The 25,150-nt window shown below is 40.9% G+C and overlaps 1 protein-coding gene across 4 annotated transcripts in view; it reads right to left on the bottom strand.

Annotated features, from left to right (window-relative positions):
• Nucleotides 1–5,508: 5,508 nt before the first annotated feature.
• The window catches only part of acaca (acetyl-CoA carboxylase alpha), a 28,730-nt gene continuing 9,088 nt past the window's right edge, over nt 5,509–25,150 (bottom strand). For 2 of the 4 annotated variants that reach the window (XM_079565894.1, XM_079565895.1), the window contains exons 25-54: nt 24,702–24,815; nt 24,543–24,632; nt 24,338–24,456; nt 22,388–22,411; nt 21,397–21,540; nt 21,212–21,314; nt 20,050–20,157; nt 19,922–19,978; nt 19,649–19,693; nt 18,670–18,711; nt 17,915–18,130; nt 17,686–17,841; nt 17,067–17,291; nt 16,591–16,746; nt 16,367–16,513; nt 15,811–16,080; nt 15,453–15,550; nt 15,218–15,338; nt 14,998–15,108; nt 11,854–11,997; nt 11,638–11,758; nt 11,156–11,252; nt 10,978–11,074; nt 10,751–10,886; nt 10,225–10,402; nt 9,717–9,829; nt 9,007–9,161; nt 8,065–8,235; nt 6,496–6,632; nt 5,509–5,659 (exon numbers count right to left, since the gene is read on the bottom strand). In XM_079565894.1, coding sequence (XP_079422020.1) covers nt 5,536–5,659; nt 6,496–6,632; nt 8,065–8,235; nt 9,007–9,161; nt 9,717–9,829; nt 10,225–10,402; nt 10,751–10,886; nt 10,978–11,074; nt 11,156–11,252; nt 11,638–11,758; nt 11,854–11,997; nt 14,998–15,108; nt 15,218–15,338; nt 15,453–15,550; nt 15,811–16,080; nt 16,367–16,513; nt 16,591–16,746; nt 17,067–17,291; nt 17,686–17,841; nt 17,915–18,130; nt 18,670–18,711; nt 19,649–19,693; nt 19,922–19,978; nt 20,050–20,157; nt 21,212–21,314; nt 21,397–21,540; nt 22,388–22,411; nt 24,338–24,456; nt 24,543–24,632; nt 24,702–24,815 — 3,819 coding nt within the window. In that variant the 3' untranslated portion in view covers nt 5,509–5,535. The remainder of the gene's footprint in view (nt 5,660–6,495; nt 6,633–8,064; nt 8,236–9,006; nt 9,162–9,716; nt 9,830–10,224; nt 10,403–10,750; nt 10,887–10,977; nt 11,075–11,155; nt 11,253–11,637; nt 11,759–11,853; nt 11,998–14,997; nt 15,109–15,217; nt 15,339–15,452; nt 15,551–15,810; nt 16,081–16,366; nt 16,514–16,590; nt 16,747–17,066; nt 17,292–17,685; nt 17,842–17,914; nt 18,131–18,669; nt 18,712–19,648; nt 19,694–19,921; nt 19,979–20,049; nt 20,158–21,211; nt 21,315–21,396; nt 21,541–22,387; nt 22,412–24,337; nt 24,457–24,542; nt 24,633–24,701; nt 24,816–25,150) is intronic. The other 2 variants (XM_079565896.1, XM_079565897.1) reach the window with 2 other exon arrangements.

Below are 25,150 nucleotides of genomic sequence, written 5' to 3'. Positions count from 1 at the left end.
CAGCTGGGGCTTGCTACACTTTCTCTTCTTTGTCACTCGCAAAAGAGAGTTGTTTCCAGGCGATAATCAGACAGCCCTTGGGCTTTAGGAGGACCTGGATCTCCTCTCGTCTCAACTGTTGCACACACACGCACACACACTGTAGCTAATTGGGATCTGCCAACTGGGTCAGGGCATTGTCTCTCAAGTGCTGTCAAGTCCTAGAGAGTGTGAATGTGGAATTATGGGCTGCCTCGGATGCATGATTGGGTCTGTGCTCTGCTCCGTCTTAATGCCTCCTTCTCGAACTCTGAGAATTATCCTTATTCCCAGTATACATTTTTTTTCTTTGGCGCTCTTGAGCATCAAACCAATAGGAAAAAATAGGGTTGGGTTATTATTAATGGAAGGCACGATATGTGAGTGAGACTGTTGACTAGAATGATGCAAGTATGTTAAATTGTTTTCTCTAAACATTTAAAGCCACATTGTGTAACCTTTCACTCATTGAGCAATGGTCTTCTATAAATTATGACTAAGATTATTAGTGCTGCTATAGATGACGGCTCAAGAACCTTTGTCCATTCAGCTCTTATGATGTAGCAACATATAACTTGGAAATAATGTTCCACCATAGCTTTAAGGTATGGATAAGCTCTTTATTATGACATCACTTTTGTTGCCAAAACAGGCGTCAAGGTCTCACAATGGTCTAAAACCAGCTCATATTTCCTATCAGTGGATGAACTATACTGTTCTTGGTGAACTCTGGTAGGCAGAACTTCTGGCCCTCAAGATGATTTCGAAGAATATTATTACACACATAGAGAAATAGAAACATCTAAGGCCTGTTGAACAACTCGAGAAATGTGTCAATTCCTTTGATATTTCCTAGCAGAGCACCCATTTAGGACATATATGAAGTACAACACTGGCATTTGATGCTTTCTAGTGTCTGTGTACATTGGCATATGAATGAGAGTGTGAATGGGTGACTTGTTCCTTTGGGTCTAATGAAGGTATAAGCGCTATTTAAAGGGAATATACAGAGTTTAAAAATGTTTAAGCATTTTCATCCCCCTTCATGTTCCAGTAATGTCCTAGTGTGTAGAACGAGCCCAGACTTATTCACCTCAACTGACTCTAAAACCCTGCACTGTCATTCAAAAACGTGTTACTTCGGGTCCGAGTTGCCGTCATGCACAAGCTCAATATAGAAGATGCAGTTACGGATAAGACCTGAGGTGGCAGTAGTGAGCATAAAATGGCCAACTTGCATCTAGTCTCTTTAAGTTGAGACCATTTACCATTTACTTCACTTCGGCCTACAATTGGAGCTTCCAGGCCTTGGTCTTTTGACGACAACAAAAATCAGACCTCCACCAAGCAAACTTGCCTACCTCGTCACTATGGGATAAGGCATGCTAAGTGCCTTGTCCAAGGACACAACAACAGTATGCATACATAGGAGCCAGGATTGAACAATTGAACTACCATAATTTGGATTTGACGGCAAAAACTCTTACCAACCGAACCACTGGAAACTTGTTACTTCTTTACCTTAACCAAGCACATTTTCTCCAGTTCAGCTTTACCCAAATCTAATAGCTCCTCGACTGGAGCTCACAGCCTGAGTAATGCCTCATTTGAAAGCTAAGACCTAACTGATCGTGACTTTTTTGTTGCGTTGTCGCCATGTTTTTGTTACATGTTTGTTGTGTTTTCATCTATTTTTTGCCAGGTTCTCGTAGTTTTTTTGGTCACGTTTTTGTCACTTTTTAGTCGTGTTTTCATCCTCGTTTTCTTGTTATTTTGACGCTTTGTTCAAGAAGCTTTTAGATTTGGGTAATGCCAAACTGGAGAAAATGTGCTCGACTCAGGTGGGGGTAGACGTTTACTTGCTGCTAAATGACTTGAAAAGCAAGTGCAACAAAAAGTTTACTTTAGTTCATAAACTAAACTTTTAGAGAAATCAAACTTGTAACAAAAACTTTTGCAATTCATGTGGTTTGTGTGTAGATTGGGCCACTATAAAATGTTTAGGATTGCCTCAGGTTCCCACACGGAGGTAAGCGCCCTATTGAACGATCAGCGTGTTCCAGAAGCATTTAGTTTACCAATTTTGTCCCGACATAAACTACTTAAGTGACAAGACTTCCGTGCACAAAGGAAGACCGTCATTGTGCAATTTGTCAGTGATTAAAAGACGAATTAGCCGACCTAGTGCGCCACCTCAAATGAGCAAAACCCTTTGGGACAGCACACAGAGCAGGCGCGGCACACTTCCAATTATACCGCCAAATGACTCATTCTCATACTGGGCTGCGTATAATTGTGGTGGGTATTGGGCGCATGCAACTCAATTTGTCTTACATATTTGTTGGTAGGACGGTAATAGAGTTGACAAAGCCATGGGAATTAAAAGAAAGAATTAGAACAAAATAAAAAAAAGAATGAGATAGATTCCTGAATATTTGTTTGATCTGGCTCAGCCGCGCTAAGACTGTTGAAGTTTAGAAGTCAGGAAATAATAAAGCTTTAATCATCCGTGCTTGAGGAATGGGGAGACTATCACTTTCGAATAATCAGGAAACGCATCCCCTGAGTGAAAAAAAGAGAGACTTTGTTCTGAAATTAATGAGGCTTCTAGTAATGCAAATATCTGTCCCCAAGATCTTCAATATAGGCTATGGAGATTATGCAGTGGTGATGAAGTAAGGCATTTCTATGAATTTGCAAGAGTATGTTTGCAGAAGATGTCATTATGACGAAGATGTCATTTTGGAGTCACAGTGATACGTTGAATTTGCGTGACTGCAGTAACAGCTTGTGTTAGAGTCACATCAGTGCACTGGTACTGAGCAGAGAGTATGACGAGTCACAAAAAAGGTCGTGAACCTGAGCGTTATTGGGGGACATAACACAAGTTTATTTCAGTCGTCACATTTTTGCAAATATTTTCATTATCAAGCAGAAAATCCATATGAGATAAGTTACCATATTTAGTTTAAGGGGAGAAAAAAATACAAAGGTTTATATGTAAGATGTACAAAAAATACTATCAGGTCTCGGGGTGTGCTGGTACTCAGGAGACATTGTGTTTTGTAATATTGATGTTTGAATTATCACAAAAGCTTTTTTAGCTAATGTGATTGTGCTTTATGTGAAGTGGGCGGGGTCAGTCACCTCCAATAATGTTTGCCTAAAAATGTTACTACAAACAACCTTTTGCAGCAAAAACACAGTCCTAGGGTTTATCGTTTCTTTAGTCAAGAAAAAAGTATAAGCATGAATAATAGGTGCAACGGGCATGTCCAAATATGGACAAAACTAATTAGCTTAAGGTTTACGTGAACAGGGCATATGATCAAATATGGTGCCTGCCTTTTTCCATGTTGTAATTTCACGACATCCTCCAAAACCAACACATATCACTTAGCACAATTATTCACCAATATAATGTCAGTTTCATCAACTTACCATGGTTAGTTAAAGTTATTTAAATAAATGTCCCATGAATTTAGACCTGGGTTTTTTTCAGACTTAGAGAGAAAAGTAGGAAGTTTAGAGCGTGACGGGTCTCTGCTGATTGGTCAAATGCCACAGTAGGATCTGTGATGTAGGGTGATCTCTTCTGATTGGCTGAGTGAGGACTACATGCTTCTTTACTGATGTGCAGCAGTGTGCGGAAATTAACAAAAATAGTTACTTGCCCTATAAAGGGTTACACAAGAACTAACACTAAAGATGAAACAAGCATGAAATCTACAATGCCAAAAATGTAATACCAAGATTCAGAGGAAGTTACATCAGCTTTATTTAATTCAACACATTTAGAGGTCACTTTTGTTAGCTCTCATTCACACACACAAGAAATTCACAGCCAGTTATAAAGCGTCTGGACTTAATACAGTAATTAAAGGCAGAGCACTAACCAGGAAGCATTCACACATCGTGTACCCAAGCTGACACTGTAGTGCTGCACTCTCACGATTATGTACCATGAAAAGCATGGAAATGACAGTAATTACAACATGCCTCTTTCATCTCGTCACTCAAGGAAAGGAATTATGCCGTTATAAAAGTTGTCATAAAAATAAGCAACATTTACATTACTTTAAATAGAACATTTCATGTGTGTTTAAAATTAGTTTCCTTTTAAGACGTGTAACATTGAACATTAAGTAACGTTTGCTCGCACGTACAGTTCAACCGGAGCTTATTCATACCCGAGCACTATATGAAATCTGAAAATGCGCACACAGGTGGTTAAAATATTTGCAGATAGATTGGTAAATTCACAGACTCAAGATTATATGTCAAAATCTGACAACTTTAACCACTTTCTGACTTGATACAGAAAAAAACAGAGTATGAATAACCTCAGGCTCAACTGTTGCCAGTATTTCACAGATGTAATCACAAACAAAATAAAAAAAACATCCTATTATTTCAGGAGCAGCTCCAGTTCTGCTGAGAATCCTCACTCTACGCGTCTTCCTCTTTTCAACTATTACTTTGTGCGTGTAATATCTATTCAGCAGATGCATGAGTGAGAACTACTGTGCGGGATATGGCGGTAAAGTGCAGCATATGTGAGGTGTTTGAGTGTGAACAGAAGGAGCAGCTGCGGGTTTTGTTGTGTGGCACGCTGCCCGTTGCTCACTGCGGGGAAACCTCCACACAGCCAGGGTCTAAAAGGGGACGTTTCCCTGCTCCCTGCTGGGCTGTCCTGTCCAACTCCATTATAGCGTTCCTCGTCTTTGTTCAGTAACTAAGTGCTCCCTGCGTGATTGTTAAAACTCCCTTTTTCTCGCCAACGCCTCCAGCAAAATGTGTTGTCTTTTGTCAATTTGTCGGTCATCAAAACACGTGCCAGTCTGGAGCAAGTGTATGTCAAAAACCAAAGTAGTGTACAGCCATCGCCTGAACAAAAAAAAAAAGAAAGAAAGCCTAACAATCTTTTCGGTCGACTGTCAGAAGACTAAACTCAACTAGTCATTAGATATAGTCAGTTATCAATTGCACAAAAACATCATCAGGCAAAACAGTGCGATTAAAAGTAAATGTGTTCTGTACCTAATATTTAGTTCCACAAGCTGTAACTCTTAAGGCATTGTGGAATCTGACATCAAAAACAGCCGTAACTTCTTAAACAGTCTTTAGTGTCAGGAAACGCAAGCTGCCCATGAGCATTACCTGGTCACTAAACACACAAGCTGCAGTTTGTCAGCAGCTTTTTCCTCCTCAAGACACATCACCATCGAAGGCAAAATGGTCACTTTCTCCTCAAGATCATGCAACAGGTGCCATGATGGAGAAACCCGTCTTGTACCTTTTTCCTGAATTTCCACAATGTTATGACTGATTGGTGTAGAATTGTATCAGTAAAATCAATCACTATCCTACATTTAAGAGCCGATTAAGCGATTTGGGAATCACTGCCGACAGTTCATCAGTAACCAGACGGATGGCTTGCACCTCATGTCGGCTCCTCCGTGTTCTCAAATGGGACGCTCTCCTGGGGGGGGTGACGGCGGGGCAGAGGATATGTTGTTAAGATGAGGAGGATTCCATCGTGGACAGGATCCGCACCACCTCGGTCCGTTGGGTCGGGGAGATGTGCTGTGTCATGTGCACAATAGAATCCATGGCAACTTCAGGATTGGCTTGAACAAGGCTGAGGGCAGAAAGGGTCATCATTTAATCAACATACATAGGATCCAATATGGAACTTAACACCACGGCTGGGAAGTGGTTCATAATCCACAAAAAAGTTTAACTGATCTACTCTCAATCTAATTAAACTACAAACAACTACTACAACGGTAAAAAAGTACTCTTTGAATTTGGTGACACTCGCCTTGCAATCAGAGAGTCCCAGGTTTGGGTATATTGACTGGAGTAGTAGTTAAAGGTGTTGTGTTAGTAGAAGTAGTAGTTGTGTTTCTGCGAAATTACAGAAATACTTAATAGTAAGCCACTGCTAACCAATTAAGGCCACAGGTTTTGAAAGCAGGCATACACATTACCGTATTTTCCGGACTACAAGTGTCACTTTTTTTCCCATAGTTTGGCTGGCGGAGCGACTTGTATATTTTGACATATAAGTCGCACATGAGTACAACAGCCGCTAGAGAGCACTCTAGGCTTGTGTACCAGTATCTGCTACTCCTGTACCACTGAAGATTTTAAAAATGGTAATCGAGCAGCAGAAATAATTTTGGAGTGAGCAAGAAACTTGTGAGGGACTGGTGAAAAGTGGAGGTTACTCTAACTGTAAAACAAAAAAAGCTAATCGCGAGCTAAAAGCTAGATGGCCACGGCTAGAGGAACAAGTGAGCATATGGGTGCTTGAACAACGTGCTGCCAGGAGAGGCTCGTCAGCGGTGCAGTTATGCCCCGGTAGTGCCATTGCTGGTGCGACTTACACTCTGGAGCAACTTATAGTCTGGAAAATACGATCCTCTACCTTTGCAGAAGCTAATACCATAAAAGAAAAAAAAAAACAGTTACCTGCGGATTTGTTTGAGAATGTGATCTCTGCGAATGTACTTGATGTTCTCATCAACGACCGAGCGGGCGCCCTCTTCTTCTGCCAGCTGTTTCTCCAGCCAGCTCACCACCTCCTCGTTGTTGTCCCACAGATATGCCTAGAGGAGGCACAGCAGGACAAACTATTTCAAACATCTCGGAAGACCGACATGAAACTCACAGATAAGCTTAAATTATAACATTTCTTTGGCTATACTGCGGACAGAATGATAAATACATGAAGTACATGATAACCAGAGAGCTACCAGCTCAACATGATGTTGCATTTTGCAGATTTAAGCAATTACCGGAATCCACAAGCTTGTTTGCCAATTACATGATAATAAATAATGACCATCAAGTAAACACTTCTCATTCTGTTAATTATAATTTTCTTATATTTGCTATAAAATACTCAATTCAAAGTGTGGAGTCTTTTCACACAACACCAGCTTTTGATATCATTTGTTTGTTGTTGAAGTAAACATGATCCAAACCAGAGATGGACCGCTGCAGTACCATGGCCTCGTGGACTGGGCCTGACGGCAGAATTAGTATTCATGAGTGCCGGCATCTCTGATCCCAAACAAAGCGCGGCTCGAGGGCTTAGCAAAGATTTGGGGGTGGAGGGTTTAATGGGCTCTTGGCTTTTTTATGAACAGTCCTGCTTGAGGTCCACAAGAACATTTAATGCCCTTATTAATCATTTTTAATCTGTTTGCATTTAATTAAGAAACAGCGTGTTGCTCTCCTATCAGCACGTGCCAGGGCTGTGATTAATTGTAGCTTAAGACAGCGGCTCCTGATTGGGGTAATGTATGAGCTAACAAGAAGGCCAGTTCTGAAGAGATGTGAAAATGGCGGCTGGCGTATGTCAACCCCGTGGCTGCTCCGCTGAGTCTCAGATGGAGCCTGAAGGCACTAGGCATTTCTCTGAGGGATGTTTATTTCATTTACCTACGCTTATCACCTCATCTGCTCTTAATCCATGGACTTTCATAGGGATATGGGCCGGTGGTGGACTGGAGCGGAGGCTTTGAGGATAAAAGAGTTTAAAAAAAAAAAACAACCCACAAGGAATCTTTTGTTGGCGTCAGGAAAATGTCCTTTTTGTATTTTCATTGATGGTTTACCATGCTCTGTGAAGATGTTTCAGGAATTACTCATACATTGCCTATCTTTATTTCATGCACAAGTTATTATGTCCAAGTCTGAATAAGAAAATATTAAAATGCTCCTCTCAGTCTCAAAATATGAACCATGACCATGTACAAGTTTGGGACCGAGCCCTACAAGTAGCTTATGTGAGTGAGTGGTGTGTGGGTGAGTGGTCAGAGGGGCTGATGGTGCGAGTTGGCAACCTGCCTATTTACGTAGCTTACCACCACTGAGTATGTGGAGTGAATGAATAGTGCATGAAATGGTGAAGTGACTGAGCATCTGGTAAAGTTACTGCATTATTAGCAGTTGGATCAGGCAGCTAAAAAATAAAGAAAACATTCAGAACCAACTGTATTTAAGCTTAATCTGTATTTGTGAAACCGTACAAACCTTAACAGCCCCTTCCGCCTCCACAAACCAACGGCGAAGCATGGCCTGTATTTGTCCGTCAGTCAGCTCAGAGTTGGCCACTTGGATCTTTCTCATCACTGTGTCCTCCAGCAACAGCCGCCGCAGACGCCAATAGAAGAACTGACGAGAGGTCTGCCATTCAAGTATATCCTGAAGAAACAAATATCTTAAAATCAAATTTTTATGCTTACGGTACTTTGTTTATTTCCCCACATCATTCTACCACACTGGGTCAAAAGGAATAGTCGTGTTAGTGATTTGGCGCCAAAGCCATGTTAAATCACTGCATTTTATAAGGATGATGGATTGCTATGGCGACCTGAAAGGGAAAAGCTTAAGAGACGATGGCTCAATTGCATGGCATGCGTTTAATCTTTTATACACAAAAAGGACCAAATCCTAGGAATGTGGAAACCTCTTAACATACGAAATATATCAGAATTTTAGTGCTAAATTTTTCAGGTTACTACCCTTAAATTTAGACATGTACTCATTTAGTCATTAGTGAACATGCATTTAGAGCACTCTTTACAGTTCATGGTGACTGCCATCCATCTGGTGGAGTGAGTGTGTTTGTGTGTGAGAGATGGCGGTGGGATGTGGGCCTGCCTGAGGCGCCTCTGTGGTTGCTAAGGTGACTGACCAGGGTCATCAGAAGATAATTATGAGGACGAATGTCACAGCCCGCTGAGACAAAACATTATTCACCGCGCAGGTGCAGTCGCTGCTAGACTAATGCTGCCCTGTGGCTTTTTGGGACACGCATGTGTCGAACCACAATGTGCCACTGTATGTGGACAAGAAACATTTTGAGACAAAGACACTTCAAATTAATATACAAGAGATGTATATTTCACATTAAAATCTAATGTGACACAGTGCATATCATTTTTATATAGAAATAAATCAAACTATTCTCACCGTAATAACACCCTTTTCTTGCATGCGTCCAGGAGTATCATGTAGATCTGCAAACTGCACTGCCACTTGATGATATATGGGCAACAGAAACTCTTCACGCTCCTTCAGCTTGGTCTCCAGTTCTTTGCGATCAGAAGGGCTCAGTTCTGGGGTCCCTAACAAAAGACAGAACAAATACGGTGAAACTGTACAAGGCAGGCCCTCTACATTGCAGTTTGTTTCAACTTTCAAATCCTGTTTGTGTCTGGTCTAGATTATGGTGATCTTCACTACACTAAAAGAAGTCAAATGACCAGAGTCACACATATTTAGATGTACAGTCCTGAATTAGTCCATTTTCACCGTACTTTGTTTGTTGCAGAGACCCCCCAGCAGCTGTCACTATAGACTGATTTCTATCAATTCCAGTCAGTAAACCCTCCAAACTCCCCATTCGCTGCTGCTGCACAGTTCCTGGGAGCCTGGAGGAAAATCAATATGCTGTACAGGAGAGATGTGATTGATCTGAGCAGCCTGTGATTGACACTTGTCCCGAGGGAGCACAGTCAAGATGATACAATCAGCCATACAGAACAACACATGTGCCCACTTGATGTATGGAAGCTTCTTAAGGCAGAAAGGGCGGGAGACGGCACTGGAGAGGGGAACGGGCTTGATACCACAGAGATGCCTGTAAAGAGCTATAATTACAAATTGAGTGGAGGGCTCACCTAGTCGTTCAGCCAGGCTCGTATAAATAGGATCTACTCGTCTCATGGTCTTCACAAGATCCTTCCTCCTGAACTTGATCTCCACTGTTCCCTCAGGCTCCAGAACTCCCCCGCTATGGAACATTCATGAATATTTCAGCGTTTATTACTTAAATGAACAGCCCAAACACGACTACTTACAGAGCATTGAGCACGTTTTTCTTCTAATTCATTCTTTACTATGGAGCAATGTGATGCTCAAAATAATAATTTATTTTAATACACATTCTGCACCGATCAGAATGTATTAAAAATAAAAGATGGAACAGTTTGAAGGTTTAGGTCTCTATGTCTAATATAAAATATGAACATTTGCAGTATCAGACTTAAAGATATTTAGAAGTATCGGAGTATAAATACTTTGAATGCCCTAAAGTCATTTTAAGACCACCTGTTAACACTAATATTATCTAAACCCAAATAACATTTAGGGAACAAACCCATCAACATCATTTGGAAGCCCACTCACCGGCTGTCCTTGTCAGCGTACATCTCCATGTGGCGGGGGTTAATTGTCGGGTCTATGACCACCCAGGAGCCCCCCCTCAGCTCAGCCTGGGGAGGGATATACACCAGCACTGGCTGCGAGTACTCTCTCAGTCCATCCACAATGTACGCTCCGAACTTCAGCACCTGGTCGTACATGTCTAAAAGAAAAAAAATTATAGGTTTGCACCATACTTGAATTTGATTACTTCAGATTGAGGGCAGTTGCCAGTGTAGCTCTATTATCCGTTTTGAAAGGAATTTTTAAACAAAAGAAATGCCAAATTTCCCCCTCAATTCAATTCCGCTGACAGGATAGGGCCAGTAATAACATAGATATTACTCATAAACCAGGTCAAAGCTTCTGCATTTTGACACGTTTATATTTCTAAATAGCTCTCAACCATAGAAAACAAACCTCCACCTCTATTAAACTATAAGCTTTATTGAATATTATGATCTCACATGAGCACATCCTATTAAGGGTGCATTTGTGACTCTTTATATACCTTTCATTCCTCCAGAGAAGCCCCTCCAGTTGGCGAAGACTAAGAGAGGCAGGCCCTCCCTGTTGAAGTCTTTGATGGCCTGGGCTGTTTTAAAGGCAGAATCAGGGAACCACACTTGTCCAGCCTGCTGTATGATCTGAGAACACACACGAGAAAACCCGCATCAGTGCACGGCAGTGAATGAATTACATGAATTACACAAACGGGTTTTAAGACCCACGGCACACCTTTGCCTCGGAGTCCAAGTTGGCTGGATCAGCAGGGATCGACAACTCCACGGATCTGGTCTCGACCGCTACCACTCCAGTCGGTATCCCTCCCAGTCTGTGAGACAAGAAATTATATGATGTTGGTCCAGATTTTATGTAAATTTCTTGAGATAATTTTTACAAATGTGAAACATACCTTGCGCGACCCACCACAACACTCTGAGCCCAAGGTTGCATGATTTCCATAAAAGAGCCATGGTCAAAGAAGCCGCTTTGCCAGGAGCCCCTTGGTGCTTTACAAAACAATAGAAGGTAGATGAATTATCAAGTCTACCAAAGAAAAAAAATACCAGGTCGAAGTGTACAGTTTTCCCTTCGAATGCGACGCCTGGCAGCCATCATGATGGATGACTGTGAAGGGGGCTTGCTCAGCTCTTTTTCTGCTTGCACACTCCAACAAACACAGCCCGCCTTTGAGGTTACCATTCAATTAAGCCATTTGACTCATCTCTGCTGAAAATGTTGACTAGCCTCCCATGTGGTCCTAAATCTCACTCTCGTCGGTAATTACACTGATTAAGACGTAGCCGGACTTAAGCCGCAAAAATGGAGTGCCGCTGGTGTTTCCCTTTTCTGCTTTCAGTTTCAAGAAAATAAAAAAAATGCGTTGTTGCTTACAGGGGCTGGGACGTCCCGCCAACATCCAGCGAGGGTCATATGGAGCTTTAGTGGGCACGAAATCCACTGGCCGATCGATGGGGTCTTTTGCTGTGATTATGGGTACAGGGCTAGCTCTACACTGCAGTAACAATTCAAAATATACAATTAGATAAGCAAAATGTCAGCAAAACAACAGTAATAAATAGCTTGGCATTAAGACATTCAAACAAATACCTTGGGCATATAGGACAACCACTGCAGAAGCGCGAAAACTCCCTCGAAGTCATCACATACGGTACTATGAGTCACACCGTTATTATGCATGATCTGAATCCCACCGAGCTGGTTGTTGGATGTGTACACCTCTCTGCCAAGCACCTGCAGAAAAACACATGTTAAAATACCAGCAACAAATCAATGTTTACTCTATTCACATCTACCACCGTTTGCTGTAAAATTTTAATGTGGGTCTTCTTTCTGTTTATTGCTATCGGAGTTCATTCAGAGTTCAATCGTGGCTTTGAATATATGTTGTACTTGTTGTTGGGCCTCTGGTCAGAAAAAAACGGTTATCCAAGTTGCACGATGTTTCTTCCAGATGTGTCAATACAGACAATCAGTGGATTGAACCCTCTCCATCCTCCGAGATAGCCAGCACGAGCCCCTGGAGCTGCAGCCCCCAACAATAGATTTAAACACGAAGCTCAATCGCTTCAGCTAAATCAACTTGCTCCTTAATATGTTGCTAGCACATATGGGGAAACAAACTCAAATCTTGCGGCTTTTGATTTTTGTTTAACGCAGAACGTGAAGCGCAGCATTTCTTGTTGCCCTAAAAGCTGTCTCTGTGCCAACCTCCGGCCATAAAACCTTCCCCGCCCCATTTTCATAAGAACAGGTGGCAAGGCCCTGACACGCTCGCCATAAAAAACAGACAGGAGCTCAATCCCTAGCCTCAGCGCTCACCTTTCCAGCCATCATTTACTTTCTTTATTACCATTAATGGTTATGTATCTGGCTGCAAATCTAGGGCGCTCTCCTAAAGCTGTCAAGAAAGCCCGCGGCCCCAAGAAACATTGCAGTCACCTTGACATACACAAAACCCCTCGTGCCTCTGGCCATTGGCTGCCTTCATTAGGATTCCACAGCAGAGAGAGAGGGAGAAAAAAAAAGAACTGGAGATGACTGGAGGGCCAAAGGGAGGCACTAACTGTAGGTAAGTCACTGGGGTATTTGTACTCATAGTTACTATCCAGTCGCCATGAAAATAGGAGATTTTCCGCCAGCTAATGAAATGATGAGCTCCGGGTGGCGGCCGCCCGGTTGTTCATTAAGTGTGAGTTAATGGCAGTGGACTCTGAAAATGACCTTAGAGTAAATATTTATTTCTGTATAAATTAGGCCTGAATTCTGGGATAAACTCATTTTGTGATAGCGATTTGCTGTGTGCAGTTATTTTCATTCTGCCTTAATCCAGAAAACACATTATAATTGTAGTCAAATTGCCTCCTATTTCAAATGGCAAAATTAGACTTCGTTACATACTATATTTCTGCATATTATATTGCACAAAGAGATAATTAGTATCTCTTTCGATACATTAAAAATAAGAGATGAGAAATATACTTCCATATTCATACTATACATTTAACTATACTATATTAGTATATATTAGTATCTTTTATATACAGTAAGAGTATGTAGTATAAAGACAAGCTGAACAATTTGATCTTACAATTTATACAATTGCTTCCAATATAACAATACACATACTGTGCTGTGACAAAATTGATTGCTTTAAAATCAATTCTAGGAAATATTTTTATTTACCTAGGAATTACCTGTGCCACCTTAATTTTAGCAGAAATCAGTCAAAAACACTGGATGACCTTTGTCAATGGAAATAACTAGTAATTATTACGGTCTGAGCAATTTTGTTTTTTGCATTTCCAACAGTACACTTTATAATAATGTCATTTAATTGCAAATGGGATTAATTGTTCAGCCCTAGTTTTAATCCCTTTCCCCATAAACATCATTCGTGGACAGTTGTCAGTATCCGTTAGCGCAGATAACCAGTCAACCATCGAGGTTACACAAAAACAATGGGGTTCCCGGCGAATAGGCATGTCATCACTTCAGCTATCTGCATGATTTTCCCCCCCCATCTCGCAATATGTCATCTAATTTGGAATAAATTTGTCCGCGCTGACAAGGAGTGAGAATGGAGAGCGTAGTGGAGCGTGGAGGAGGCATACAGTACGGATACACGCGGACACAAAACAATCTTGCCTAAGCAAAACTTCTCGTTTTGATTAAAAACAAATGATATGGATGTCCTGCACCGTAGCCCCTGGCATGTCATTCCATTTCTATGTAAATACAACTTCATGCTTTGCTTTCAATTATTTCTCTATAAGTGGCAGCGGGGAGTGGGGGGAATGCAGCAGACCACAACAAGGCATACTTTGGATTACAGTGTATCCATTGATTTAAGTAATACATTTTTTTCCCAACCAAAATACAAACCGCATACTAATTTGTTAAATATGCAAGATGTGCAGGAAAGAGGGGAGCCCAGTGGTACTGTACATTACAGTGGCTTTAAAGAAAGAGACAGGGATGATCTTCACCGCTGTCTCTTTCTTTAGAGTCATTCTTTCCTCAAAAAAATAATATTCCTGGACATGTTTAAAAGGCTGACAGTGAACTTAAAAGGCCATGTACCTGATTATTGGAATACAAATACCGAAAGAAGAAGCCTCATTCATCACTTTTGTAACATTTTTGTGGCATATGAGTTTATCGGTACATTTCACAACTTGCAGGGTCACTTTTTAGGGTCTCTTTCACAAAAATGCTACAAAACTAAACTGAAATCGTTCCAAATCTAAATTATATGCAGATATGTGTTTTTCCCGCAAATTTCAAGACTTTTACATACTAAAGGAGGACAAAGCGAATTTCGTTCCACTACTAGAACAAAAATCAGGTATAGCACCTTTAATGTAGATGACCATCAGTGCATCTTCCGTTACAATAACACACACTTTTTTGATTTTATAACCCACATCACCTTCCCCAGCCCCATCCCTGGATTGATTTTAATAAACAAAATGCTAATCAAGTCCCAATCTCAGTACTTCTGATACTACTTACTTCTGGTCTAATCAAATTAGATGTTTTGGAGATAGAGACAGACTGGCCGGATTGAAATGGTTTGGACATGATAAAAGCATGTACAGTAATAAAGTCGGGATGAGGTAAAAGTTGAAGTTGAAGATAATTTCCCATGGACATTCAAAAAGAAGGTACCTTTTACTTCACATGCTTATGTGGTTGCGAATTTGCATTTCTGCTTCTGCTATAATCCATTACCTTGTTGAGTGCTCCAGCTCCAGTGAGGATGATATGCGAGTTGTCCACTTGAATGGTTCTCTGCCCAAGCCTCACCAGATAGGCTCCGATCCCAATGGCCCGACATGTGACCTACAAGACAGGGAAAATAATAATAAGCAGCATCGAAAAGCCGCTCCAATGGAATTAAGCACGCAAAGGGGGCATTAGTGTGTGGATAGTGTAGTGACTCCTGCCTTACCAAATTCAAAGTAATGACCTCTTCATAAGCCAGAGACGACTCTCCAGCAATCATCCCCGAGCCTTTGAGATTCTCCACGCCCAGACCCTCATCCTTCCCAATGATGTCCGTGATCTTGTACCTGCATAACGAGGCGTTTTCAGCCACAGACATGAATATTCAGCAGCTCCCTGATGTCTTTGGATTCGCAAATTATAATAAATGTCTAAGAACCATAACGTCAAACATAGCATACCTGGACTCTCCCTCGTCCTCCACATGTTCACAGTGCACCGAGTTCAGAGCAGAAACCTTTTTGTAATCTTGCGGCGTGAGGTACAGATATTTGAAACCCTGCAGAAGAAAAAAAGAGTCAAGTTACAGTAGTTCAGAGAAGAAGTTTGTAATTAATAATGGTTTAAAATGATATACCGGAATGTAAAAAAAAAAAACACACACACATTGATCATGGCAAGTTAATGAGTGGGATATAAAGGCAGCAAATGAAATATTTTGGCCAAGTTGATGTTTCAGAAGCATGATAATTACAATCAAAATGTAATGCCTATGCGCCTGTGCTTCCTGTAGTTTTTTTTATTTTTTATGTGGCTAACCTTGTATGGGTCGTCAGGATCTTGCCAGGCAACATGGAACATGTGCCGTATCTCCTCTGCCAAGCCAATCCGAGCTCCACTGTTGGCTGCAATGTAGATACGGGGGATGCCACTCTCACGTGCCATTTCTGACGCTCTCAGAAACAGCACGTCCTCTTGGGGTCCGAAAGAGCCGATCTTATGCGTGATGTCATTACTTATAACAATCGCTTCACGGCCCGCTGGGTATTCTGGGGTACGCAGGGTCATGCGCCAGGCCACCATTCCAATCTGAAGAAACAAAACAAAAACAAAATTTATAATAAAGACTATAAAAAACATTGTACTTTCAGAAGATGGTGACAAATTGAATATATTAACCACTACTTATGTAAAATGTTACATCGCAAAGCAACAATGTGCTTTAGGCAACAATAGTGTTCCACATGACAATTTCCTACAGAAAGAGAGACACCTACAGAGAGAAAGGAAAACTGCACATTCTCAACAAACAGTGTGACATAAAGGATTACCCAAGTTTGAATGATTTATTTAACCTTAAGGCTAAATCACTGACCTCGTTGCCTCCAGGGAGTCTGTTCATCTGCACCAGTTGACCCTGAGGATCCAGCACCAGCTCAGTGAACGTTAGCATCTCCGATTGTTGAGGGGGTTTGGGTATATGGGCAAAGTTATTGGTCATGTGCCACAACTTCTTAAGCGACTGAAAAACAACACAATTTGTATGATGAATCTTAGATTTTTTCTTTGCTTTCTGATGTACATATAATAAAACCCCACCTGTCTGAACATTTCAGGGAAATCATAGACATAGGTTGTGCCCAGTGATTGTGCCTGGAACCTCTTGGACTGCAGCAGGTCTTTGGTCACATACGGCGTGTTGATGAGCATTCCATGTAGAGGACCTTGTTTGTCCCCATACGCTTGGAACATGATCTAAATGCAACGATTTAGAAAAAAGTTACCCTCCAGTAAAAGGAAATTATTCACTAAATGTTACTCCCCAGTGAAGAACTTTAGAAAGAATGGTTCATTTAAATAAGTAAAACACATAAACACATTTTGGTAGAGGCCGTCAATAATTAAGTTCATATTTGAGACATGATTGATGGGAAATGGAATGAATGTATGGATTTGCTGGCCCTAATGATGACGAGTATCTTACCTGATCAAGAGCAAAAACTATTACTTAGTTAAGAACTAAAATTCACACATAATTCATTTCTAATATGGATGGAAACTGAAATGTGCCCCACCTGACTGTCTTTGGGCCCCACCTGTCCCGTCCTGGAGTCAGTGACCTCCTTATAGAGGCTGATGTCCAGGTAATAGCCCGACTCATTCGTCAGAAACAGGCGAATGGGGATCTGTTTCCCGGTCGGTGTCAGGCGGATGTTGATTTTCAGCTCGGCTTGGAGGACCCGCAGCTTCCACAGTCTGCTGCCGTAACGCATCACCATAGACCGCACAGACTCTTCGATCTGGTTACAAAAATATAACCGTAAATGTGGTTCAAGTGGAGTGAAAATATCGAAATATCAGTCAGCATTGGCAGTACAACTTTACAGTCATAGTGCAGGTAATTGATGAAGTGACTTTGATACAGAGTCATGTCTGGAGAATAAACATTTGAGAGCAGACTGAAATATCCTATACTGTGCACGGGCTACTAAATTGACAACACTTATTTGTGTGCACCATCTATTGAATGCCATTGTATTTTATTGTGTTTTCTACACAATACTACTACTACTTGTTCATTGTGCAGCCCTACATGAAGACTTACTGTATCAACATTAGAAGTTGGTCATAATGTTATGGTTAAAGGGTGCACCACAGTCATTAAAAGCGCGTACCACTGTATCTTGGACCTACCTTTGAGGGGTCCATAATTACAGTGGGCACAAAATTGAGGAAGATGTGGTTGCAGTCAGTCCGAACCGTTGTGTTGTTAAAAGCTACTTCAAGTTCATCCATGGCTTCAAGTAGCAGCCGCTCGGCCTCATTGTGGAGATACTCAAAAGAGGCTTCCTAATAAAGAAACAAGGGGGATGAAGCACTGTCCGAGCCTTTGAAATGTACTTGCCACAATTGATCTGCTAACCTTTGTAACCAAATCGGAGTGGCGGATGATGGCTCGCACAAAGAAACGGTAATCCGTCACCTCTGTGCCCACTTCTACCCGGGCCGCGCCCAGATACAAATGCATCTTATGGTTTGCACACGGGATAGCGGTCAGCGCAAAGTTACGCATGCGGTTGAGCTCCAACTGGAAGGCGAGAGCCGGCTCCAAGTGGCGGTAGATCCTGTCCTCCTCAAACTAACGAAAGAAGACAGATGTAAAGAATTTTTTAAAGTCACAAATTGGTATTTTGTGTCTACTCCTTCAAAGTTGGTCTAGGACTAGAAAGATGCCTCAGAGCCCGTATTAAGTAAATGAAATCATGGCCAATCTTAATCTGAGAAAGCTGCTAATGGGTGTCATTTCTCTTAAATGGGAGACATAATTACAGAGTTCATTACTTTAATGAGTTTCTGTGGTGTCGGTTCAGGAAACTATCAGGGGTAACGGAGGGGAAGAACAGTTAGTGGCCCTGATAACAATGAAATTCAACAGCCAGGGGGCGTGAAAAGTTGTTTTGTTCCGAGAAGGCTTAATTTTGATTTCCTGAATGATATTGGCGGGAGCTTGAACAACGTATTTTTTATGATTTCCAATTAAATACTCGTACTTCACATTTACATATTAAAGATTTTTAGAGGACAGCTAACGTTCAAAAACTACTTGAAGGAAAAGGGGTCACAGAAAAGCTTTGAAAACCCTGGTCCAATACTGTACAATGACAATTCATGTGTTACCTTGTCTCTGGCACGGAATGTGAAGAACTTGGGGAATTCTCTCTGAATTAATAAACAGAAAGACGAACAAGAAGTTTAAACACATGGCATCCATTTTGTAATATATACAATTCATGAGCATTTTAAGAATTTAATTATCAGAGAAGAGTGATTCCACACAATACAACTACGGAAATCAGATCATTTTGCTTTTTTGGAGGGGGGGGGGGGGGGGGGGGGGGTCTATATGCTCACTATGTAAAATCACAGTATTCACTCAGACACATAATTGCAGCAACAGCCTCTCACTTTGCACTAATGCATTAAACATGTCTTTTAAGGGCCGTTTGATCATGTGAAAAGAGCAGAGGAGGATGCCTGTGTGACGTGATGTCGCACTTGCAGAGACAATGTCTGAGTGATTGCTCACCACTCACTCATCAACTCAAATTATGTCTCTGAAACTAAGCAAGTGTCACAGATTGCAAAAAAAACAGTGCTATTATCATTTTCCCACACGTGAAATATTTTGTGAGCACACTGAGGAGAAAACTAATAAAAAAAGCGATATTAGCAGTAACACTGGTTGGCATGATTAGCTCACACTGACAAAGCTCCCATCAAAGGGAGAAATCAAACACTATTGTCAAGCTGATGGCAACAGAGCAAGGGCATTTATCAAAATCTAATCCCGGTCTAAATTACCTGCCATTATCATTTTCATTGCAATGCAAGTGGGTGTTTTGTGGATAATGGGTCAAACCTGGGGAGATAAAATGAGGTCCTGTGTGCTCAATAGGCACAGCATGAAGCAAGAATTGGCAGGCTTGTGGGTTCAATTTCCACCGTTTGTGCTCAACATGTGGGCTAATCTCACCAAAAGGCACAACAAATATTTCATTTGACCACAGTACTTAATTGCATTTTGCCTTTTTACAGCAATGAGGAAGAACATGCCCATAATAATACACTTGTATTTTCAATTGTATCCCCTACTTACATGAAATCTTTGGTCCACCTCATAGTAGATTTGCTTCCTGAAATCCTTTCAGCATAAATGTGCCAAAAGCAAGGCATGCAAGAAGAGATACAGAGACGAGCAATTAAGCAAAATTTCAAATTGTACCATTCAACTACTGTTTTCACAGAAGAGACAGATGTTAACTTAGGAATTAGTAAATACAAGATTACTTGATAGCCATTCTGACATGCGGCTGCTATGATAACATGCAAGACTGCAGTGAAGAACAAAACTATACTATAGAAGACTTACCTTCTGAGCTACAAGGAAAGTCAGTCTACGGATGCCATGTTCAAACAGCAAGGATTTCTGAAACAAACAGAAACTGTTACACAAATATGTGAAATACTGTAGAGTAGGATAGTTGTTGACTGTTGTACCTTGGTCTGAGTGAACTCCCGGAACATTGCTGCCAGACCATCATCATCAATGTCACTGTCCGTCTTTATGGCAACATTCAGAATGTGGATGGGCTCATCCTGAATGGTCTGAAAAGGACAAATTAAGGCCACAATAAAGAGAATAAAGATTATTGATGATTATCTTGAAACACACTATAACGCTGATCTTTGTTAGCAATACATGAGTGTGTTGGGTAGGGCAGTGGTTCCCAAAGTGGCAGTCGGGACCCCATGGAGGGGTCACGGAAGAGTGAAGTGGGGGGTTGTCGCCAGATGATTTTGAATGTATTTATTCTTATTATTTTCTGACAGTGAATTAGATGTATATTTGATCGGAAATTTTACTGAAATTAATGCATTATGCAACTTTTTATCCCCCAAAAAAAAAATGTTTGTGTGTATTTAACCTTGTGGTGACCCAGCGGCTGTATGAGTGGTCAGCATGGCGCCTTTACTTTCCTTCACGGTGATCTCTAAACGCCATGTTGACCACTCATACAGCCTGGGTCACTACAAGGTCAAATACACACAAATATCAACTTTTTTTCCCACATAAAAAGTTGCATAATTCCCCTTTAAGCCAAATATCAAAATACAGTGTCCAAAGTAACATAATTAATCCTCAAATCCTTCATTGCATTTTACAGAAGGGGAGAGTGATAAGAAGTTTAGGAACTCCTAGGGTGGGGTATAAGGATTCTTAATATTAGAGAAAAACAAAAAACAAAGATACGAAGTTGACTTAGCAGACAATTACTTTTTTGCTTTACTCACAATTGTATATGATATTGTCTCTGTTTACATTTTTGTTGTGGTTCTCAAAGTAATAATCCAGTCAGAAAGCAGAATGAGCCCTGTGTTTTAGGCTGCCAGTTCTTATTGCTAAAACCAGTAGAAAGTAAACCTAAAAGCCCTGCACCGGTTCTCAATCAAGTCTTAATAAGTGCCAGTGCAGGCCTTGGATTCTTGGCTTTTAAACACTGAGATTAAAGTGAGTTAAAGCAACCCAGATTGATTTGTGATTCTTATGCCTTTTAAAGCCAGAGACAATGCACATTTACCACATACTGTGATACATTTGATTTTGATTTTGGATGAAATAGACCAGCATTTGAGTCTGTCTTTTAAACGTCACTAATACCTTGTTGTCTTCTTCACCATACAAGACTGGATTACCTCCCTCTGGGAATGTTGGACTTGGTGGAGGAGAATCAGAAAAGCAGCTTAACACATCTGGAATGTTCCTAATGAATATAAGAAGAAGAAACATTTCTTCAGTTTTAAGTAGGTATAACACAAAAGTAAACTGTAAGGACCATAGTTTACTTTGAGAACTCCTGGAAGCTGCGGTAGGACACCATGGCTCCCATTCGCTGACATGGAGGAGTGAAGGATGAGTCCAGCAGAACGTCACTGACACTGGCCATGTGCACCATGCCGTAGTGGTTCAGATTGGACGAGAATGACATCCTACAACATGATTGAAATCTTTCGTAAAGCAACTGCGTCAACAAGGCTTGACTGGCTGAAACGACCACAAACACCTTCTCAAGAACCTCAGAGCAGTTTGGATTCCACAGCTTTGGGTGTGAACCTTTTATTTTGCGCAATGAACAAAAGGGATTCTTAAACTGATTGAGGTTCGGATGTCCACCATCTATTAGTGACCAAAGTGAATGAGTAATATGTAATGAAGTGCAGATTGTTAGTGAGACAAGCACAATAAAAGAGACAAGAAGACACCAGCTCCCCAGCAGATACAGAATATCCACACAGTAGTTGTTGTACATTGTTAGTCCCACTGGTGGATTCCCCAAAGAGTGATTTGTTAAGACTTTTGCTCATCAAACCTTTCCATTGCATCCGAAACTGGGCCATCACTCCTCTCAGCATTACCACCATTAGACTTATTCTGTTCAAAAATATCCTGTGAGCTAGCTTCCTCTATCCTTAACTCCAAGGCTCTTATAAAATCCCGGACCGGAGCAGAAGGTTTCCTGGTAGGACATCGATCACACAGGTCTTGTCAGATTACGGAGTGTTTAATTAGTTTACCACATTAAAAAAAGCAAAATCCATACACTCACACACAAACACACACACACACACACACACACACACACACAAGACATACATCATTAACGCTATGCTAAGGTCGTGCCATTGTCAGCTGTTAACATGTGACGAAAGTAATTCAAATGTAAGTCTTTTGAAACCATTTCTCTGGTTCGGCATGTTCAAAATCAATGTATTTGGCCGTGCAGCTCTAGCCTACACTTGCTAGTAATCTATGCGATAAAAAGAATGAGTACAGTACCTGTTTAGAGTGGGGATGTTCCCTCTGCAATCAAACAATCAAACATATTACTAAGTGGTTAGTGGCAGGCAACATGGGGAAGACAGTCGAAATGAAGAAATGCGTGTCTGTTATTACGGTTTGTGTTTTACTGTTTTTGCTGTGATGTGGCAGATGTTTACAAAGTGAATGGACGAGTGTGAACTGAACACACATTTAGCTTTCGGACTGCCCCCTTTAAACATGCATAAGATCACGATGCAATCTCATGCAGTTATCAGTTCATAATACAGAAAAGTGAGGGTTAAACCAAGTAAACACAACAATGACCATGCGAGTATCGATAGTTTTCAAAGCAGTGCTACTACTGCTAATCACAATCTCTAAGCACGGCAAAGTATAAACTACCATAGAGGCAAAGCAAAACACACAAAAAGCCAAACTCAAACACGTCACAATCACACACTGGATACAGAACCTGGGTTTTGCAAAAGTGAGATCATGATTAAAACTTTCAGCAAAGTACAAATCACACTCTACGGGAATCTTTGTTTCAAGTTTTAAATGCATTTGAAGAACAGAGGCTGCAGAAGTGGTCTTATTACAACATGAAATCATTCCACACAAAAAGGAAATCATATTAATGTATACCTTAGCACTCTTGAATATGATATTAAAGGTCCTATATCATGCAAAATCGACTTTTTGGAGCTTTTAGCCATGTCGTTATGCTATTTCCTCATCAAAAACACCCCCAGAGTGGTTTGTGGCTTCATTCACGCAGCTCTCAGTAACTGTCCTGAATCGTGCTCTCTGAGCAGCTGCGCCGCCCTCTCCTGGTGAACGACTGACCTGCTCCGTTGTGTCGTAAAAGCGGAACGGAAGTGCTCGGCGTCTGTAATGTAATGCCTTACAGCGTGATTTTAATTTGTAAAATAGCTTTTTCATTATTTCTGTCGTAAGAGAGAAACAAAGAAAAAAAAGGAAAAAAATAAAATAATTAAAAAAAATAAAAAAGGACGTGCCCGAGGTGCTTCCAGGTCAGCTGAGGCCAAAACAAACACATCCCCTGAGCGTCTGAACAGACATCATGTTTGCGCTGCAGCTGTGAAGATGGAGCTCGTTACCTACTCTGGACACACCTGTTCTTTATTCTTACCTAACGATAATGTCACGGAGAAAAAGAAGCGCGTTTGGCTACGAGGACGGGAGTGTATTCAACCTTTTTCAAGAAGAGACCACTCCCCAGAAGCTGTTTTTTTCTCCGGGATTCAGCGACTATCAGCAAAATATTGTTTTTCTGTGACTGTCTCTTGATGGATGTTTGGTGAACCTTCGCCAGAATCAAAGTGGATTAACTTTTGTAACCAACGCGAGTCCCATAATGTAAATAGTGATGGACCAGAGCGGTGAGTCAATCCAAACGCGTGTTAGCTTGTGTGTTAGCATATTAGCACGTGTGTTAGCCATTTATGAAGCTGTGTTGCAGATGTCAACTCCGTATAACTGCATCGTGAAGTAACTTAACTTATAGGCTATATGCACAGTTTCCTTCCTACCTCCAGAAAACTCTTATATTTATCACAAAAATGAGTGCTCCATAGTGGTAGAGATACAATATATCATATAAATGCCTATACTTAACTTTGAAATGGCTAAAATAGCATGATATAGATCCTTTAAAACTAGATTTTTTGATATACAGTATACAGTATACAGTATACAACTAACGGGAACTCTTCTGAGTCAAAGAAAACAAAATACGGCATCAACACAGAGACCATGAAAATGTTATAGCAAGCTAATATTGATAAAACACTGTAAAATACAACACAGCACAAAAAGACCCAAACAATGCACTGAAGAGCAACTAATTAAGACTACCATTTATTTTTATGTTTTTATAAAGGTGGAAAAGGGGTATGCAAAATTTGAGTAGTATATTATTGTTGTACAGGTGTTGTGTGATACCTGTTGGGATGTGAGGAAGGAAGCATGAACTGGAACTCTACTATGCATGTGTTGTCCTTCAGCTGTCTGTGCTGCACACTGTTGAGTTCATAGGCAATGTAGGCTCTTCGTACATAAACCTACCATTTGACAAATACAAATGCAATTACTAACAATAAACAAAGAAAGTCACAAACATAAACTGAGTGAGGGCATTTTATCTCACCTCTAGAGCAGCCATCCTCACCACCTGATTACTGTGGTAGAAAAAGTTAGGCAGAACATCAAAGATGGACGTCTCTGAAAGGATCAGTTTCTAGAATGGAAAATACTGGTTAATATCATAAAGATAGCAAAGTAATAATATCATAACACAAATCTGCACCTGAAGGTTCTCGATGCAGAACTGGTGTCCATACATGTCGATGGCAGAGAGGAAAATGGACTCCACTTGGTTGTGCCTGAGCTCATATGAGGGTAAATGTGAAGCTATAAGTACCTAGAAAAGGTAAAAGAAGTACGTGGATTATAGGCGAAATTATGATCTCAGAGCTCAGAGGTCAATCGGGACAAAATTTGACCCTGAAGTATGTTTTCACAACGCAGAGTGCCAATAAAGTAGTTTAATGTTATATGTTTGTATGATATTCAAAATGTACTAAACTGAGTGAGATGGCTCACGAGGAGGATACGAGTCGCGATGTTTATAGGCGATGGACAGTTGCTAATTTGAAGTTATTTTTGAGGAAACGCGGGCTACCCCAGAGCGGCAACAAAGTGGACTTTGTGGAAGACACACAATACAGAGAAACTCTTGCAGATCCCTTGAAAATT

Source organism: Gobius niger, assembly GCF_951799975.1.
Source record: "Gobius niger genome assembly, chromosome: 11".
Lineage (NCBI taxonomy): Eukaryota > Metazoa > Chordata > Actinopteri > Gobiiformes > Gobiidae > Gobius > Gobius niger.
This window is presented reverse-complemented; position numbering and strand designations above follow the sequence as displayed.